Raw genomic sequence first — 20,121 nt, forward strand, 5'->3', positions numbered from 1 at the left:
TTATTTATTTATTTTATATTTTATTTTGATTTTTATTTTATTTATTTTTTTATATTTTAGTTTATTTCATTTTTGTTTCTCTTTTTTTCTTTTATTTTTTTGTTTTTCTTTTTCTTATTTTTTATTTATTTTATTGTTTTATTTTTTTCATTTTTTTCTTATTCTTTTTTTTGGTTTTCTATTTTATTTTATTTTTTAATTTTTTTTTTTTTTTTTTTAGAGTCTTCTCTTTAGTCCTGGGAATATACAGGGGCACTAGACAGAGGAGGGACAATTTCATTTTGTTTGTCATTCGAGACCAGCCTGGTCAAGAGCTAGTTCCAGGACAGGCTCCAAAACCACAGAAAAACCCTGTCTCGAACAACCAAAAAAAAAAAGAATAAATAAATAAATACAAAAATTAGAATCTGTATACATAATAAATATAAAATTAGAATATTGTATGCATAATGAATGAATCAATATAAAAATTAGAATGCTGTATATGCAATAAATATAAAATTAGAATATTGTATGCATGATGAAGAAATAAATATAAAAATTACAATATTGTATACATAATAAATATAAAATTAGAATATTGCATACACAATGAATAAACATAAAACCAGAATATTGTATGCATAATGAATGAATAAATATAAAATTAGAATATTGCATGCATACTGAATGAATCAACATAAAATTATATTATTGCATGCATAATGAATAAATATAAAATTAGAATATTGCATGCTTAATGAATAAATATAAAATTAGAATATTGCATACATAATGACTAAATAAATATAAAATTAGAATATTGTATGCATAATAAATATAAGAATTAGAATATCGTATACATAATAAATAAACATAACAATTAGAATATTGTGTGTATAATGAATAAATATAAAATTTAGAATATTGTATACATAATAGATAAATATAAGAATTAGAATATTGTATACATAGTGAGTAAATAAATATAAAATTAGAATATTGTTTACATAATGAATAAATAAGTATAAAATTAGAATATTGCATGCATAATAAATAAATGAATATAAAATTAGAATATTGTATACATGATGAATAAATAAATATAAAATTAGGATACTGTATACCTTGCGTCCCTTGCCTTGCGGAAATCTCCTCTGCTCTGTTCCAGGCGCTACGTCACCAAACCGACCGCCGACGACGAGGATGACGGGGACGACAAAGGTGAGAGGGGAGCGAGAGGCCCAGGGAGAGGGGGCTGGGGGGGGCGGCTCAGTGGTTAGAGCACCGCCTGCCCTTCCAGGGGTCCTGGGTTCGAGTCCCGGCCACTCCAGGGTGGATCACAGCCGTCTGGGATGGGGTCTGGCGCCTCTGCTGGCCTGCAGGGATGCACACAAGACAGAATATTGTGTACATAATAAATAAATATAAAATTAGAATATTGTATACATAATAAATATAAAAATTATAATATCGTGTGCATAATAAATATAAAATCGTAATATTGCATACATAATAAATGTAAAATTAGAATATTGCATGCATAATAAATGTAAAATTAGAATATTGTATACATAATGAATAAATATAAAATTAGAATATTGTATCCATAATACATATAGAATTAGAATATTGCATACATAATGAATATAAAAATTAGAATATTGTGTGCATAATGAATATAAAAATTACAATGTTGTATGCGCAATAAATAAATATAAAATTAGAATATTGTCTACATAATAAATAAACATAAAATTACAATATTCTTTGAATATTAAATAAATATAAAATTATATTATTGTATACATAATAAATATAAATTTACAATGTTGTATACACAATAAATAAATATAAAAATCAGAGTATTGTATACATACTAAATAAGTATAAAAATTAGAATATTGTGTACACAATAAATAAATCAATGTAAAAATCAGAGTATTGTATACATACTAAATAAATATAAAAAAATAATATTTAGGGGGCTGCAGAGGCGGCTCAGTGGTTAGAGCCCCCCCTGCCTGCGCTTCTCCCTGAGGTCCCGAGTTCGAGTCCCGCCACCCCACGGTGGTTCCCACGACTCCTTCTCGTTCTAGGTGACGACGAGGACGACGGCCGCGAAGACAGCAGCGGCGACGAAGACAAAGCGGACACCGAGCGGGATCCGGATGGAACCGGTTCCGCGGCCCCCAAGAAATGCCCGTTCCTCCTGGACAACAACAGCGCGAACCCCGAGCAGTGGCCCCCGAAGCGGCGGCGGCGGCACCTGTTCACCCTGCAGACCGTGAACTCCAACGGCACCAGCGACCGCACCACCTGCCCCGAGCTCGTGAAGAGTAGGTGCCGGGGGCGGGGCGGAAATTAGCATATCGGGCGCATAATGAGCGTAAATTAGCATATCGGGCGCATAACGAGCGTGAAATTAGCATATCGTGTGCATAATGAGCTTCAATTAGCATATCGGGCGCATAATGAGCTTCAATTAGCATATCGGGCGCATAATGAGCGTGGAATTAGCATATCGGGCGCATAATGAGCTTCAATTAGCATATCGGGCGCATAATGAGCGTGGAATTAGCATATCGGGCGCATAATGAGCTTCAATTAGCATATCGGGCGCATAATGAGCGTGAAATTAGCATATCGGGCGCATAATGAGCGTGAAATTAGAATATTGTGTGCATGATAAATATAAAATTATAATATTGTGTGCATAGTGAGCGTAAATTATAATATTGTGTGCATAATGAATATGAAATTATAATATTGTGTGCATAATGAGCATGAAATTATAATATTGTGTGCATAGTGAGAGTAAAATTATAATATTGTGTGCATGATGAGCGTCAAATTAGAATATTGTGGGCATAGTGAGCGTGAAATTAGAATATTGTGTGCATAATGAGTGTAAAATTAGAATATTGTGTGCATAGTGAGCGTAAAAATAGAATATTGTGCGCATAGTGAGCATAAAATTGGAATATTGTGCATAATAAGAGTAAAATTAGCATATCGTGCGCATAATGAGCGTAAAGTTAGAATATTGTGTGCATAATGAGTGTAAAATTATAATATTGTGCGCATGATAAATATAAAATTAGCATATTGCGTGCATAATGAGCATAAAATTATAATATTGTGTGCATAGTGAATGTAAAATTAGAATATTGTGTGCATAGTGAATGTAAAATTATAATATTGCATGCATAGTACATATAAAATTATAATATTGTGTGCATGATGAACATAAAATAAGAATATTGTATGCATAATAAATAAATAAGTATAGAATTAGAATATTGCATGCATGATCAATATAAAATTATACTATTGTGTGCATAATAAATAAGTAAATAAATATAAAATTAGAATATAGCATGCATAATGAATGAATAAATAGATATAAAAATTAGGATATTGTATGCATAGTAAATAAATATGAAATTAGGATATCGCATGCATAATTAATAAGTCACTATAAAAATTAGAGCATTTTATGCATAGTAAATAAATGTGAGGTTAGAATATTGCATGCATAATGAATAAGTAAATAAATATAAAATTAGAATGCTGCATGCATAATGAATAAGTAAATCGATATAAATATTACAATATTTTATGCATAGTAAATAGATGTAAAAATTAGAATATTCCATGCATAATAAATACAAAATTAGAATATTGTATACATGATGAATAAATATAAAATTAGAATGTTGCATGAAAATGAATAAATATAAGATTACAATATTGCATGCAAAATGAATAAACATAAGATTAGAATATTGCATCAATAATAAATATAAATTAGAATATTGCGTGCATAATGAATAGGTAAATAAGTATGAAATTTGAATATTACATGCATAATAAGTAAATATAAGAATTACAGTACTGTATACATAATAAATAAATATAACAATTAGAATATCGTATACATGATAAATAAATATAAAAATTAGAATGTTGCATGTATAGTGAATAAATAAATATAAAATTTAGAATATTGTGCACATAATAAATAAGTATAAGAATTAGAATATTGTATACAGAATAAATAAATGAATTAATTCTGCAGCTCATTATCTGCTCAGCCCCCAAGTCCCCGAGAACAGGAAGTTCCAGATCCCCGAGAACAGGAAGTTCCAGATCCCCGAGAACAGGAAGTCCCAGATCCCCGAGAACAGGAAGTCCCAGATCCCCGAGAACAGGAAGTCCCAGATCCCCGAGAACAGGAAGTCCCAGATCCCCGAGAACAGGAAGTTCCAGATCCCCGAGGACAGGAAGTTCCAGATCCCCGAGAACAGAAAGTTCCAGATCCGAAGTTCCAGATCCTCGAGAACAGGAAGTCCCAGATCCCCGAGAACAGGAAGTTCCAGATCCCTGAGAACAGGAAGTCCCAGATCCCCGAGAACAGGAAGTTCCAGATCCCCGAGAACAGGAAGTCCCAGATCCCCGAGAACAGGAAGTCCCAGATCCCCGAGAACAGGAAGTTCCAGATCCCCGAGAACAGGAAGTCCCAGATCCCCGAGAACAGGAAGTTCCAGATCCCCGAGAAAAGGACAGGAAGTCCCAGATCCCCGAGAACAGGAAGTCCCAGATCCCCGAGAACAGGAAGTCCCAGTTCCCCGAGAACAGGAAGTTCCAGATCCCCGAAACAGGAAGTTCCAGATCCCCGAGAACAGGAAGTTCCAGATCACCGAAACAGGAAGTCTTAGATCCCGAGAACAGGAAGTTCCAGATCCCCGAGAACAGGAAGTCCCAGATCCCCGAGTACAGGAAGTCCCAGATCCCCGAGAACAGGAAGTCCCAGATCCCCGAGAACAGGAAGTCCCAGATCCCCGAGAACAGGAAGTTCCAGATCCCCGAGAACAGGAAGTCCCAGATCCCCGAGAACAGGAAGTCCCAGATCCCCGAGAACAGGAAGTCCCAGATCCCCGAGAACAGGAAGTCCCAGATCCCCGAGAACAGGAAGTCCCAGATCCCCGAGAACAGGAAGTCCCAGATCCCCGAGAACAGGAAGTACCAGATCCCCGAGAACAGGAAGTCCCAGATCCCTGAGAACAGGAAGTTTCAGATCCCCGAGAACAGGAAGTCCCAGATCTCCGAGAACAGGAAGTCCCAGATCCCCGAGAACAGGAAGTCCCAGATCCCCGAGAACAGGACAGGAAGTCCCAGATCCCCGAGAACAGGAAGTCCCAGATCCCCGAGAACAGGAAGTCCCAGATCCCCGAGAACAGGAAGTCCCAGATCCCCGAGAACAGGACAGGAAGTCCCAGATCCCCGAGAACACGACAGGAAGTCCCAGATCCCCGAGAACAGGAAGTCCCAGATCCCCGAGAACAGGAAGTCCCAGATCCCCGAGAACAGGAAGTTCCAGATCCCCGAGAACAGGAAGTCCCAGACCCCCGAGAACAGGAAGTCCCAGATCCCCGAGAACAGGAAGTTCCAGATCCCCGAGAACAGGAAGTCCCAGATCCCCGAGAACAGGAAGTTCCAGATCCCCGAGAACAGGAAGTTCCAGATCCCCGAGAACAGGAAGTCCCAGATCCCCGAGAACAGGAAGTCCCAGATCCCCGAGAACAGGAAGTTCCAGATCCCTGAGAACAGGAAGTTCCAGATCCCCGAGAACAGGAAGTTCCAGATCCCCGAGAACAGGACAGGAAGTCCCAGATCCCCGAGAACAGGACAGGAAGTCCCAGATCCCCGAGAACAGGAAGTCCCAGATCCCCGAGAACAGGAAGTTCCAGATCCCCGAGGACAGGAAGTCCCAGATCCCCGAGGACAGGAAGTCCCAGATCCCCGAGAACAGGAAGTTCCAGATCCCCGAGAACAGGACAGGAAGTTCCAGATCCCCGAGAACAGGAAGTTCCAGATCCCCGAGAACAGGAAGTCCCAGATCCCCGAGAACAGGAAGTTCCAGATCCCCGAGAACAGGAAGTTCCAGATCCCCGAGAACAGGAAGTTCCAGATCCCCGAGAACAGGAAGTCCCAGATCCCCGAGAAGAGGAAGTTCCAGATCCCCGAGAACAGGCAGTTCCAGATCCCCGAGAACAGGAAGTTCCAGATCCCCGAGAACAGGAAGTTCCAGATCCCCGAGAACAGGAAGTTCCAGATCCCCGAGAACAGGAAGTCCCAGATCCCCGAGAACAGGAAGTCCCAGATCCCCGAGAACAGGACAGGAAGTTCCAGATCCCCGAGAACAGGAAGTCCCAGATCCCCGAGAACAGGAAGTTCCAGATCCCCGAGAACAGGAAGTTCCAGATCCCCGAGAACAGGAAGTCCCAGATCCCCGAGAACAGGAAGTTCCAGATCCCCGAGAACAGGAAGTTCCAGATCCCCGAGAACAGGAAGTTCCAGATCCCCGAGAACAGGAAGTCCCAGATCCCCGAGAACAGGAAGTTCCAGATCCCCGAGAAAAGGAAGTCCCAGTTCCCCGAGAACAGGAAGTCCCAGATCCCCGAGGACAGAAAGTTCCAGATCCCCGAGAACAGGAAGTTCCAGATCCCCGAGGACAGGAAGTTCCAGATCCCCGAGAACAGGAAGTTCCAGATCCCCGAGAACAGGAAGTTCCAGATCCCCGAGAACAGGAAGTCCCAGATCCCCGAGAACAGGAAGTTCCAGATCCCCGAGAAAAGGACAGGAAGTCCCAGATCCCCGAGAACAGGAAGTCCCAGATCCCCGAGAACAGGAAGTCCCAGTTCCCCGAGAACAGGAAGTTCCAGATCCCCGAAACAGGAAGTTCCAGATCCCCGAGAACAGGAAGTTCCAGATCACCGAAACAGGAAGTCTTAGATCCCGAGAACAGGAAGTTCCAGATCCCCGAGAACAGGAAGTCCCAGATCCCCGAGTACAGGAAGTCCCAGATCCCCGAGAACAGGAAGTCCCAGATCCCCGAGAACAGGAAGTCCCAGATCCCCGAGAACAGGAAGTTCCAGATCCCCGAGAACAGGAAGTCCCAGATCCCCGAGAACAGGAAGTCCCAGATCCCCGAGAACAGGAAGTCCCAGATCCCCGAGAACAGGAAGTCCCAGATCCCCGAGAACAGGAAGTCCCAGATCCCCGAGAACAGGAAGTCCCAGATCCCCGAGAACAGGAAGTACCAGATCCCCGAGAACAGGAAGTCCCAGATCCCTGAGAACAGGAAGTTTCAGATCCCCGAGAACAGGAAGTCCCAGATCTCCGAGAACAGGAAGTCCCAGATCCCCGAGAACAGGAAGTCCCAGATCCCCGAGAACAGGACAGGAAGTCCCAGATCCCCGAGAACAGGAAGTCCCAGATCCCCGAGAACAGGAAGTCCCAGATCCCCGAGAACAGGAAGTCCCAGATCCCCGAGAACAGGACAGGAAGTCCCAGATCCCCGAGAACAGGACAGGAAGTCCCAGATCCCCGAGAACAGGAAGTCCCAGATCCCCGAGAACAGGAAGTCCCAGATCCCCGAGAACAGGAAGTTCCAGATCCCCGAGAACAGGAAGTCCCAGACCCCCGAGAACAGGAAGTCCCAGATCCCCGAGAACAGGAAGTTCCAGATCCCCGAGAACAGGAAGTCCCAGATCCCCGAGAACAGGAAGTTCCAGATCCCCGAGAACAGGAAGTTCCAGATCCCCGAGAACAGGAAGTCCCAGATCCCCGAGAACAGGAAGTCCCAGATCCCCGAGAACAGGAAGTTCCAGATCCCTGAGAACAGGAAGTTCCAGATCCCCGAGAACAGGAAGTTCCAGATCCCCGAGAACAGGACAGGAAGTCCCAGATCCCCGAGAACAGGACAGGAAGTCCCAGATCCCCGAGAACAGGAAGTCCCAGATCCCCGAGAACAGGAAGTTCCAGATCCCCGAGGACAGGAAGTCCCAGATCCCCGAGGACAGGAAGTCCCAGATCCCCGAGAACAGGAAGTTCCAGATCCCCGAGAACAGGACAGGAAGTTCCAGATCCCCGAGAACAGGAAGTTCCAGATCCCCGAGAACAGGAAGTCCCAGATCCCCGAGAACAGGAAGTTCCAGATCCCCGAGAACAGGAAGTTCCAGATCCCCGAGAACAGGAAGTTCCAGATCCCCGAGAACAGGAAGTCCCAGATCCCCGAGAAGAGGAAGTTCCAGATCCCCGAGAACAGGCAGTTCCAGATCCCCGAGAACAGGAAGTTCCAGATCCCCGAGAACAGGAAGTTCCAGATCCCCGAGAACAGGAAGTTCCAGATCCCCGAGAACAGGAAGTCCCAGATCCCCGAGAACAGGAAGTCCCAGATCCCCGAGAACAGGACAGGAAGTTCCAGATCCCCGAGAACAGGAAGTCCCAGATCCCCGAGAACAGGAAGTTCCAGATCCCCGAGAACAGGAAGTTCCAGATCCCCGAGAACAGGAAGTCCCAGATCCCCGAGAACAGGAAGTTCCAGATCCCCGAGAACAGGAAGTTCCAGATCCCCGAGAACAGGAAGTTCCAGATCCCCGAGAACAGGAAGTCCCAGATCCCCGAGAACAGGAAGTTCCAGATCCCCGAGAACAGGACAGGAAGTTCCAGATCCCCGAGAACAGGAAGTTCCAGATCCCCGAGAACTGGAAGTTCCAGATCCCCGAGAACAGGAAGTTCCAGATCCCCAGAACAGGAAGTCCCAGATCCCCGAGAACAGGAAGTCCCAGATCCCCGAGAACAGGAAGTCCCAGATCCCCGAGAACAGGAAGTCCCAGATCCCCGAGAACAGGAAGTCCCAGATCCCCGAGAACAGGAAGTCCCAAATCCCCGAGAACAGGAAGTCACAGATCCCCGAGAACAGGAAGTCCCAGATCCCCGAGAACAGGAAGTCCCAGATCCCCGAGAACAGGAAGTCCCAGATCCCAGAGAACAGGACAGGAAGTTCCAGATCCCCGAGAACAGGAAGTCCCAGATCCCCGAGAACAGGAAGTCCCAGATCCCCGAGAACAGGAAGTCCCAAATCCCCGAGAACAGGAAGTCCCAGATCCCCGAGAACAGAACAGGAAGTTCCAGATCCCCGAGAACAGGAAGTTCCAGATCCCCGAGAACAGGAAGTCCCAGATCCCCGAGAACAGGACAGGAAGTCCCAGATCCCCGAGAACAGGAAGTTCCAGATCCCCGAGAACAGCTCAGGAAGTTCCAGATCCCCGAGAACAGGAAGTCCCAGATCCCCGAGAACAGGAAGTCCCAGATCCCCGAGAACAGGACAGGAAGTTCCAGATCCCCGAGAACAGGAAGTCCCAGGTCCCCGAGAACAGGAAGTCCCAGATCCCCGAGAACAGGAAGTCCCAGATCCCCGAGAACAGGAAGTCCCAGATCCCCGAGAACAGGAAGTCCCAGATCCCCGAGAACAGGAAGTCCCAGATCCCCGAGGACAGGAAGTTCCAGATCCCCGAGAACAGGAAGTTCCAGATCCCCGAGAACAGGAAGTCCCAGATCCCCGAGAACAGGAAGTTCCAGATCCCCGAGAACAGGAAGTCCCAGATCCCCGAGAACAGGAAGTTCCAGATCCCCGAGAACAGGAAGTCCCAGATACCCGAGAACAGGAAGTCCCAGATCCCCGAGAACAGGAAGTCCCAGATCCCCGAGAACAGGAAGTCCCAGATCCCCGAGAACAGGAAGTCCCAGATCCCCGAGAACAGGAAGTCCCAGATCCCCAGGAACAGGAAGTCCCAGATCCCCGAGAACAGGAAGTTCCAGATCTCTGGGAACGGAAAGTTCTAGAACCCCGAGAACAGGACAGGAAGTCCCAGATCCCCGAGAACAGGAAGTTCCAGATCCCCGAGAACAGGAAGTCCCAGATCCCCGAGAACAGGAAGTCCCAGATCCCCGAGAACAGGAAGTCCCAGATCCCCGAGAACAGGAAGTCCCAGATCCCCGAGAACAGGAAGTCCCAGATCCCTGAGGACAGGAAGTCCCAGATCCCCGAGAACAGGAAGTCCCAGATCCCCGAGAACAGGAAGTTCCAGATCCCCGAGAACAGGAAGTTCCAGATCCCTGAGAACAGGAAGTCCCAGATCCCCGAGAACAGGAAGTCCCAGATCCCCGAGAACAGGACAGGAAGTTCCTGATCCCCGAGAACAGGAAGTCCCACATCCCCGAGAACAGGAAGTCCCAGATCCCCGAGAACAGGAAGTCCCACATCCCCGAGAACAGGAAGTCCCAGATCCCCAAGAACAGGAAGTCCCAGATCCCCGAGAACAGAACAGGAAGTCCCAGATCCCCGAGAACAGGAAGTCCCAGATCCCCGAGAAAAGGAAGTTCCAGATCCCCGAGAACAGGAACTTCCAGATCCCCAAGAACAGGAAGTCCCAGATCCCCGAGAACAGGAAGTTCCAGATCCCCGAGAACAGAAAGTCCCAGATCCCCGAGAACAGGACGTCCCAGATCCCTGAGAACAGGAAGTTCCAGATCCCCGAGAACAGGAAATTCCTGATCCCCGAGAACAGGAAGTCCCAGAAACCCGAGAACAGAACAGGAAGTCCCAGATCCCCGAGAACAGGAAGTTCCAGATCCCTAGAACAGGAAGTCCCAGACCCCGAGAACAGGAAGTCCCAGATCCCCGAGAACAGGAAGTCCCAGATCCCCGAGAACAGGAAGTCCCAGATCCCCGAGAACAGGAAGTTCCAGATCCCCGAGAACAGGAAGTCCCAGAAACCCGAGAACAGGAAGTCCCAGATCCCCGAGAACAGGAAGTCCCAGATCCCCGAGAACAGGAAGTCCCAGATCCCCGAGAACAGGAAGTCCCAGATCCCCGAGAACAGGAAGTTCCAGATCCCCGAGAACAGGAAGTCCCAGACCCCGAGAACAGGAAGTCCCAGATCCCCGAGAACAGGAAGTCCCAGATCCCCGAGAACAGGAAGTCCCAGATCCCCGAGAACAGGAAGTCCCATATCCCCGGGAACAGGACAGGAAGTCCCAGATCCCCGAGAACAGGAAGTCCCAGATCCCCGAGAACAGGAAGTCCCAGATCCCCGAGAACAGGAAGTCCCAGATCCCCGAGAACAGGACAGGAAGTTCCAGATCCCCGAGAACAGGAAGTCCCAGATCCCCGAGAACAGGAAGTCCCAGATCCCCGAGAAGAGGAAGTCCCAGATCCCCGAGAACAGGACAGGAAGTCCCAGATCCCCGAGAACAGGAAGTCCCAGATCCCCGAGAACAGGACAGGAAGTCCCAGATCCCCGAGAACAGGACATGAAGTCCCAGATCCCCGAGAACAGGAAGTTCCAGATCCCCGAGAACAGGAAGAAGTTCCAGATCCCCGAAAACAGGAAGTTCCAGATCCCCGAGAACAGGAAGTCCCAGATCCCCGAGAACAGGAAGTCCCAGATCCCCGAGAACAGGAAGTCCCAGATCCCCGAGAACAGGAAGTCCCAGATCCCCGAGAACAGGAAGTTCCAGATCCCCGAGAACAGGAAGTCCCAGATCCCCGAGAACAGGAAGTCCCAGATCCCCGAGAACAGGACAGGAAGTCCCAGATCCCCGAGAACAGGAAGTCCCAGATCCCCGAGAACAGGAAGGCCCAGATCCCCGAGGACAGGAAGTTCCAGATCACCGAGAACAGGAAGTCCCAGATCCCCGAGAACAGGAAGTCCAGATCCCCGAGAACAGGAAGTCCCAGATCCCCGAGAACAGGAAGTCCCAGATCCCCGAGAACAGGACAGGAAGTCCCAGATCCCCGAGAACAGGAAGTTCCAGATCCCCGAGAACAGGAAGTCCCAGATCCCCGATAACAGGAAGTTCCAGATCCCCGATAACAGGAAGTCCCAGGTCCCCGAGAACAGGAAGTTCCAGATCCCCGAGAACAGGAAGTTCCAGATCCCCGAGAACAGGAAGTCCCAGATCCCCGATAACAGGAAGTCCCAGATCCCCGAGAACAGGAAGTCCCAGATCCCCGAGAACAGGACAGGAAGTTCCAGATCCCCGAGAACAGGAAGTTCCAGATCCCCGAGAACAGGAAGTCCCAGATCCCCGAGAACAGGAAGTTCCAGATCCCCGAGAACAGGAAGTCCCAGATCCCCGAGAACAGGAAGTCCCAGATCCCCGAGAACAGGAAGTTCCAGATCCACGAGAACAGGAAGTCCCAGATCCCCGAGAACAGGAAGTCCCAGATCCCCGAGAACAGGACAGGAAGTCCCAGATCCCCGAGAACAAGAAGTCCCAGATCCCCGAGAACAGGAATTCCCAGATCCCCGAGAACAGGAAGTCCCAGATCCCCGAGAACAGGAAGTCCCAGATCCCCGAGAACAGGAAGTCCCAGATCCCCGAGAACAGGAAGTCCCAGATCCCAGAGAACAGGAAGTCCCAGATCCCCGAGAACAGGACAGGAAGTTCCAGATCCCCGAGAACAGGAAGTTCCAGATCCCCGAGAACAGGAAGTCCCAGATCCCCGAGAACAGGAAGTCCCAGATCCCCGAGAACAGGACAGGAAGTTCCAGATCCCGGAGAACAGGAAGTCCCAGATCCCGGAGAACAGGAAGTCTCAGATCCCCGAGAACAGGAAGTCCCAGATCCCCGAGAACAGGAAGTCCCAGATCCCCGAGAACAGGAAGTCCCAGATCCCCAAGAACAGGAAGTTCCAGATCCCCGAGAACAGGAAGTCCCAGATCCCCGAGAACATGAAGTTCCAGATCCCCGAGAACAGGAAGTTCCAGATCCCCGAGGACAGGAAGTTCCAGATCCCCGAGAACAGGAAGTTCCAGATCCCCGAGAACAGGAAGTCCCAGATCCCCGAGGACAGGAAGTCCCAGATCCCCGAGAACAGGAAGTTCCAGATCCCCGAGAACAGGAAGTCCCAGATCCCCAAGAACAGGAAGTTCCAGAACCCCGAGAACAGGAAGTTCCAGATCCACGAGAACAGGAAGTTCCAGATCCCCGAGAACAGGAAGTTCCAGATCCCCGAGAACAGGAAGTCCCAGATCCCCGAGAACAGGAAGTTCCAGATCCCAGAGAACAGGAAGTCCCAGATCCCCGAGAACAGGACAGGAAGTCCCAGATCCTCGAGAACAGGAAGTCCCAGATCCCCGAGAACAGGACAGGAAGTCCCAGATCCCCGACAACAGGACAGGAAGTTCCACATCCCCGAGAACAGGAAGTCCCAGATCCCCGAGAACAGGAAGTCCCAGATCCCCGAGAACAGGACAGGAAGTTCCAGATCCCCGAGAACAGGACAGGAAGTCCCAGATCCTCGAGAACAGGAAGTCCCAGATCCCCGAGAACAGGACAGGAAGTCCCAGATCCCCGAGAACAGGACAGGAAGTTCCACATCCCCGAGAACAGGAAGTCCCAGATCCCCGAGAACAGGAAGTCCCAGATCCCCGAGAACAGGAAGTCCCAGATCCCCGAGAACAGGAAGTCCCAGATCCCCGAGAACAGGAAGTTCCAGACCCCCGAGAACAGGAAGTCCCAGATCCCCGAGAACAGGAAGTCCCAGATCCCCGAGAACAGGAAGTCCCAGATCCCCGAGAACAGGAAGTCCTAGATCCCCGAGAACAGGAAGTTCCAGATCCCCGAGAACAGGAAGTTCCAGATCCCCGAGAACAGGAAGTCCCAGATCCCCGAGAACAGGACAGGAAGTTCCAGATCCCCGAGAACAGGAAGTCCCAGATCCCCGAGAACAGGAAGTTCCAGATCCCCGAGGACAGGAAGTCCCAGATCCCCGAGAACAGGAAGTCCCAGATCCCCGAGAACAGGAAGTCCCAGATCCCAGAGAACAGGACAGGAAGTTCCAGATCCCTGAGAACAGGAAGTCCCATATCCCCGAGAACAGGAAGTCCCAGATCCCCGAGAACAGGAAGTCCCACATCCCCGAGAACAGGAAGTTCCAGATCCCCGAGAACAGGAAGTTCCAGATCCCCGAGAACAGGAAGTCCCAGATACCCGAGAACAGGAAGTCCCAGATCCCCGAGAACAGGAAGTTCCAGATCCCCGAGAACAGGAAGTCCCAGGTCCCCGAGAACAGGAAGTCCCAGATCCCCGAGAACAGGAAGTCCCAGATCCCCGAGAACAGGAAGTTCCAGATCCCCGAGAACAGGAAGTTCCAGATACCCGAGAACAGGAAGTTCCAGATCCCCGAGAACAGGAAGTTCCAGATCCCCGAGAACAGGACAGGAAGTTCCAGATCCCCGAGAACAGGAAGTCCCAGATCCCCGAGAACAGGACAGGAAGTTCCAGATCCCCGAGAACAGGAAGTCCCAGATCCCCGAGGAAAGGAAGTTCCAGATCACCGAGAACAGAACAGGAAGTCCCAGATCCCCGAGAACAGGAAGTCCCAGATCCCCGAGAACAGGAAGTTCCAGATCCCCGAGAACAGGAAGTTCCAGATCACCGAGAACAGAACAGGAAGTTCCAGATCCCCGAGAACAGGAAGTCCCAGATCCCCGAGAACAGGAAGTCCCAGATCCCCGAGAACAGGACAGGAAGTTCCAGATCCCCGAGAACAGGAAGTCCCAGATCCCCGAGAACAGGAAGTCCCAGATCCCCGAGAACAGGAAGTCCCAGATCCCCGAGAACAGGAAGTCCCAGATCCCCGAGAACAGGAAGTCCCAGATCCCCGAGAACAGGACAGGAAGTCCCAGATCCCCGAGAACAGGAAGTTCCAGATCCCCGAGAACAGGAAGTTCCAGATCCCCGAGAACAGGAAGTTCCAGATCCCCGAGAACAGGAAGTTCCAGATCCCCGAGAACAGGAAGTCCCAGATCCCCGAGAACAGGACAGGAAGTCCCAGATCCCCGAGAACAGGAAGTCCCAGATCCCCGAGAACAGGAAGTCCCAGATCCCCGAGAACAGGAAGTCCCAGATCCCCGAGAACAGGAAGTCCCAGATCCCCGAGAACAGGACAGGAAGTCCCAGATCCCCGAGAACAGGAAGTTCCAGATCCCCGAGAACAGGAAGTCCCAGATCCCCGAGAACAGGACAGGAAGTCCCAGATCCCCGAGAACAGGAAGTCCCAGATCCCCGAGAACAGGAAGTCCCAGATCCCCGAGAACAGGAAGTTCCAGATCCCCGAGAACAGGAAGTCCCAGATCCCCGAAAACAGGAAGTCCCAGATCCCCGAGAACAGGAAATCCCAGATCCCCGAGAACAGGAAGTTCCAGATCCCCGAGAACAGGAAGTCCCAGATCCCCGAGAACAGGAAGTTCCAGATCCCCGAGAACAGGAAGTTCCAGATCCCCGAGAACAGGAAGTTCCAGATCCCCGAGAACAGGAAGTTCCAGATCCCCGAGAACAGGAAGTTCCAGATCCCCGAGAACAGGAAGTTCCAGATCCCCGAGAACAGGAAGTCCCAGATCCCCGAGAACAGGAAGTCCCAGATCCCCGAGGACAGGAAGTCCCAGATCCCCTAGAACAGGAAGTCCCAGATCCCCGAGGACAGGAAGTCCCAGATCCCCGAGAACAGGAAGTTCCAGATCCCCGAGAACAGGACAGGAAGTCCCAGATCCCCGAGAACAGGAAGTTCCAGATCCCCTAGAACAGGAAGTCCCATATCCCCGAGATCAGGAAGTCCCAGATCCCCGAGAACAGGAAGTCCCAGATCCCCGAGAACAGGAAGTCCCAGATCCCCGAGAAGAGGAAGTCCCAGATCCCCGAGAACAGGAAGTCCCAGACCCCCGAGAACAGGAAGTTCCAGATCCCCGAGGACAGGAAGTTCCAGATCCCCGAGAACAGGAAGTCCCAGATCCCCGAGAACAGGAAGTTCCAGATCCCCGAGAACAGGAAGTCCCAGATCCCCGAGAACAGGAAGTCCCATATCCCCGAGAACAGGACAGGAAGTCCCAGATCCCCGAGAACAGGAAGTTCCAGATCCCCGAGAACAGGAAGTTCCAGATCCCGGAGAACAGGAAGTCCCAGATCCCCGAGAACAGGAAGTCCCAGATCCCCGAGAACAGGGAGTCCCAGATCCCCGAGAACAGGACAGGAAGTCCCAGATCCCCGAGAACAGGAAGTCCCAGATCCCCGAGAACAGGAAGTCCCAGATCCCCGAGAACAGGAAGTCCCAGATACCCGAGAACAGGACAGGAAGTCCCAGATCCCCGAGGACAGGAAGTCCCAGATCCCCGAGAACCGGAAGTCCCAGATCCCCGAGAACAGGAAGTCCCAGATCCCCGAGAACAGGAAGTCCCAGATCCCCGAGAACAGGAAGTCCCAGATCCCCGAGAACAGGAAGTCCCAGATCCCCGAGAACAGGAAGTCCCAGATCCCCGAGAACAGGAAGTCCCAGATCCCCGAGAACAGGAAGTCCCAGATCCCCGAGGACAGGAAGTCCCAGATCCCCGAGAACAGGAAGTCCCAGATCCCCGAGAACAGGACAGGATGTCCCAGATCCCCGAGAACAGGAAGTCCCAGGTCCCCGAGAACAGGACAGGACGTCCCAGATCCCCGAGAACAGGAAGTTCCAGATCCCCGAGAACAGGAAGTCCCAGAACCCCGAGAACAGGACAGGAAGTCCCAGATCACCGAGAACAGGAAGTTCCAGATCCCCGAGAACAGGAAGTCCCAGATCCCCGAGAACAGGAAGTTCCAGATCCCCGAGAACAGGAAGTCCCAGATCCCCGAGAACAGGAAGTTCCAGATCCCCGAGAACAGGAAGTCTCAGATCCCCGAGAACAGGAAGTTCCAGATCCCCGAGAACAGGAAGTTCCAGATCCCCGAGAACAGGAAGTCCCAGATCCCCGAGAACAGGAAGTCCCAGATCCCCGAGAACAGGAAGTCCCAGATCCCTGAGAACAGGAAGTCCCAGATCCCCGAGAACAGGAAGTCCCAGATCCCCGACAACAAGAAGTTCCAGATCCCCGAGAACAGGACAGGAAGTTCCAGATCCCCGAGAACAGGAAGTCCCAGATCCCCGAGAACAGGAAGTCCCAGATCCCCGAGGACAGGAAGTCCCAGATCCCCGAGAACAGGACAGGAAGTTCCAGATCCCCGAGAACAGGAAGTTCCAGATCCCCGAGAACAGGAAGTCCCAGATCCCCGAGAACAGGAAGTCCCAGATCCCCGAGAACAGGAAGTCCCAGATCCCCGAGAACAGGAAGTCCCAGATCCCCGAGAACAGGAAGTTCCAGATCCCCGAGAACAGGAAGTCCCAGATCCCCGAGAACAGGACAGGAAGTCCCAGATCCCCGAGAACAGGAAGTCCCAGATCCCCGAGAACAGGAAGTCCCAGATCCCCGAGAACAGGAAGTCCCAGATCCACGAGAACAGGACAGGAAGTTCCAGATCCCCGAGAACAGGAAGTCCCAGATCCCCGAGAACAGGAAGTCCCAGATCCCCGAGAACAGGAAGTTCCAGATCCCCGAGAACAGGAAGTCCCAGATCCCCGAGAACAGGAAGTTCCAGATCCCCGAGAACAGGAAGTCCCAGATCCCCGAGAACAGGAAGTCCCAGATCCCCGAGAACAGGAAGTCCCAGATCCCCGAGAACAGGGAGTCCCAGATCCCCGAGAACAGGAAGTCCCAGATCCCCGAGAACAGGAAGTCCCAGATCCCCGAGAACAGGAAGTTCCAGATCCCCGAGAACAGGAAGTCCCAGATCCCCGAGAACAGGAAGTCCCAGATCCCCGAGAACAGGAAGTCCCAGATCCCCGAGAACAGGAAGTCCCAGATCCCCGAGAACAGGAAGTTCCAGATCCCCGAGAACAGGACAGGAAGTCCCAGATCCCCGAGAACAGGAAGTCCCAGATCCCCGAGAACAGGAAGTCCCAGATCCCCGAGAACAGGAAGTTCCAGATCCCCGAGGACAGGAAGTCCCAAATCCCCGAGAACAGGAAGTCCCAGATCCCCGAGAACAGGAAGTCCCAGATCCCCGAGAACAGGAAGTCCCAGATCCCCGAGGACAGGAAGTCCCAGATCCCCGAGAACAGGAAGTCCCAGATCCCCGAGAACAGGAAGTCCCAGATCCCCGAGAACAGGACAGGAAGTTCCAGATCCCCGAGAACAGGAAGTCCCAGATCACCGAGAACAGGAAGTCCCAGATCCCCGAGAACAGGAAGTCCCAGATCCCCGAGAACAGGACAGGAAGTTCCAGATCCCCGAGGACAGGAAGTCCCAGATCCCCGAGGACAGGAAGTTCCAGATCCCCGAGAACAGGAAGTTCCAGATCCCCGAGAACAGGAAGTCCCAGATCCCTGAGAACAGGAAGTCCCAGATCCCCGAGAACAGGAAGTCTCAGATCCCTGAGAACAGGACAGGAAGTTACAGATCCCCGAGAACAGGAAGTCTCAGATCCCTGAGAACAGGACAGGAAGTTACAGATCCCCGAGAACAGGAAGTCCCAGATCCCCGAGAACAGGAAGTCCCAGATCCCCGAGAACAGGAAGTTCCAGATCCCCGAGAACAGGAAGTTCCAGATCCCCGAGAACAGGAAGTCTCAGATCACTAGGAACAGGACAGGAAGTTACAGATCCCCGAGAACAGGAAGTCCCAGATCCCCGAGAACAGGAAGTCCCAGATCCCCGAGAACAGGACAGGAAGTCCCAGATCCGCGAGAACAGGAAGTCCCAGATCCCTGAGAACAGGAAGTCCCAGATCCCCGAGAACAGGAAGTCCCAGATCCCCGAGAACAGGAAGTCCCAGATCCCCGAGAACAGGAAGTCCCAGATCCCCGAGAACAGGAAGTTCCAGATCCCCGAGAACAGGAAGTCCCAGATCCCCGAGAACAGGAAGTCCCAGATCCCCGAGAACAGGAAGTCCCAGATCCCCAAGAACAGGAAGTTCCAGATCCCCGAGAACAGGAAGTCCCAGATCCCCGAGAACAGGAAGTTCCAGATACCCGAGAACAGGAAGTCCCAGATCCCCGAGAACAGGAAGTTCCAGATCCCCGAGAACAGGAAGTTCCAGATCCCCGAGAACAGGAAGTCCCAGATCCCCGAGAACAGGAAGTCCCAGATCCCCGAGAACAGGAAGTTCCAGATCCCCGAGAACAAGAAGTTCCAGATCCCCGAGAACAGGAAGTTCCAGATCCCCGAAAACAGGAAGTCCCAGATCCCCGAGAACAGGAAGTCCCAGATCCCCGAGAACAGGAAGTCCCATATCCCCGAGAACAGGAAGTTCCAGATCCCCGAGAACAGAAAGTTCCAGATCCCCGAGAACAGGAAGTCCCAATCCCCGAGAACAGGAAGTCCCAGATCCCCGAGAACAGGAAGTCCCAGATCCCCGAGGACAGGACAGGAACTCCCAGATCCCCGAGAACAGGAAGTCCCAGATCCCCGAGAACAGGAAGTTCCAGATCCCCGAGAACAGGAAGTTCCAGATCCCCGTGAACAGGAAGTCCCAGATCCCCGAGAACAGGAAGTTCCAGATCCCCGAGAACAGGAAGTTCCAGATCCCCGAGAACAGGAAGTTCCAGATCCCCGAGAACAGGACAGGAAGTCCCAGATCCCCGAGAACAGGAAGTTCCAGATCCCCGAGAACAGGAAGTCCCAGATCCCCGAGAACAGGAAGTCCCAGATCCCCGAGAACAGGAAGTTCCAGATCCCCGAGAACAGGAAGTCCCAGATCCCCGAGAACAGGAAGTCCCAGATCCCCGAGAACAGGAGGTTCCAGATCCCCGAGAACAGGAAGTCCCAGATCCCCGAGAACAGGAAGTTCCAGATCCCCGAGAACAGGAAGTCCCAGATCCCCGAGAACAGGAAGTTCCAGATCCCCGAGAACAGGAAGTCCCAGATCCCCGAGAACAGGAAGTCCCAGATCCCCGAGAACAGGAGGTTCCAGATCCCCGAGAACAGGAAGTCCCAGATCCCCGAGAACAGGAAGTTCCAGATCCCCGAGAACAGGAAGTCCCAGATCCCCGAGAACAGGAAGTTCCAGATCCCCGAGAACAGGAAGTCCCAGATCCTCGAGAACAGGAAGTTCCAGATCCCCGAGAACAGGACAGGAAGTTCCAGATCCCCGAGAACAGGAAGTCCCAGATCCCCGAGAACAGGAAGTCCCAGATCCCCGAGTACAGGACAGGAAGTCCCAGATCCCCGAGAACAGGAAGTCCCAGATCCCCGAGAACAGGAAGTCCCAGATCCCCGAGGACAGGAAGTCCCAGATCCCCGAGAACAAGAAGTCCCAGATCCCCGAGAACAGGAAGTCCCAGATCCCCGAGGACAGGAAGTCCCAGATCCCCGAGAACAGGAAGTCCCAGATCCCCGAGAACAGGAAGTCCCAGATACCCGAGAACAGGAAGACCCAG

General features: G+C 51.0%; 1 protein-coding gene across 1 annotated transcript in view; it reads left to right on the forward strand.

Annotated features, from left to right (window-relative positions):
- The window catches only part of Usp11 (ubiquitin specific peptidase 11), a 147,052-nt gene that overhangs the window by 56,022 nt on the left and 70,909 nt on the right, over positions 1-20,121 (forward strand). The window contains exons 14-15 of the mRNA XM_075958311.1: positions 1,151-1,203; positions 2,079-2,318. Coding sequence (XP_075814426.1) covers positions 1,151-1,203; positions 2,079-2,318 — 293 coding nt within the window. The remainder of the gene's footprint in view (positions 1-1,150; positions 1,204-2,078; positions 2,319-20,121) is intronic.

The sequence above is a fragment of the Microtus pennsylvanicus genome, chromosome X (assembly GCF_037038515.1).
Source record: "Microtus pennsylvanicus isolate mMicPen1 chromosome X, mMicPen1.hap1, whole genome shotgun sequence".
NCBI lineage: Eukaryota > Metazoa > Chordata > Mammalia > Rodentia > Cricetidae > Microtus > Microtus pennsylvanicus.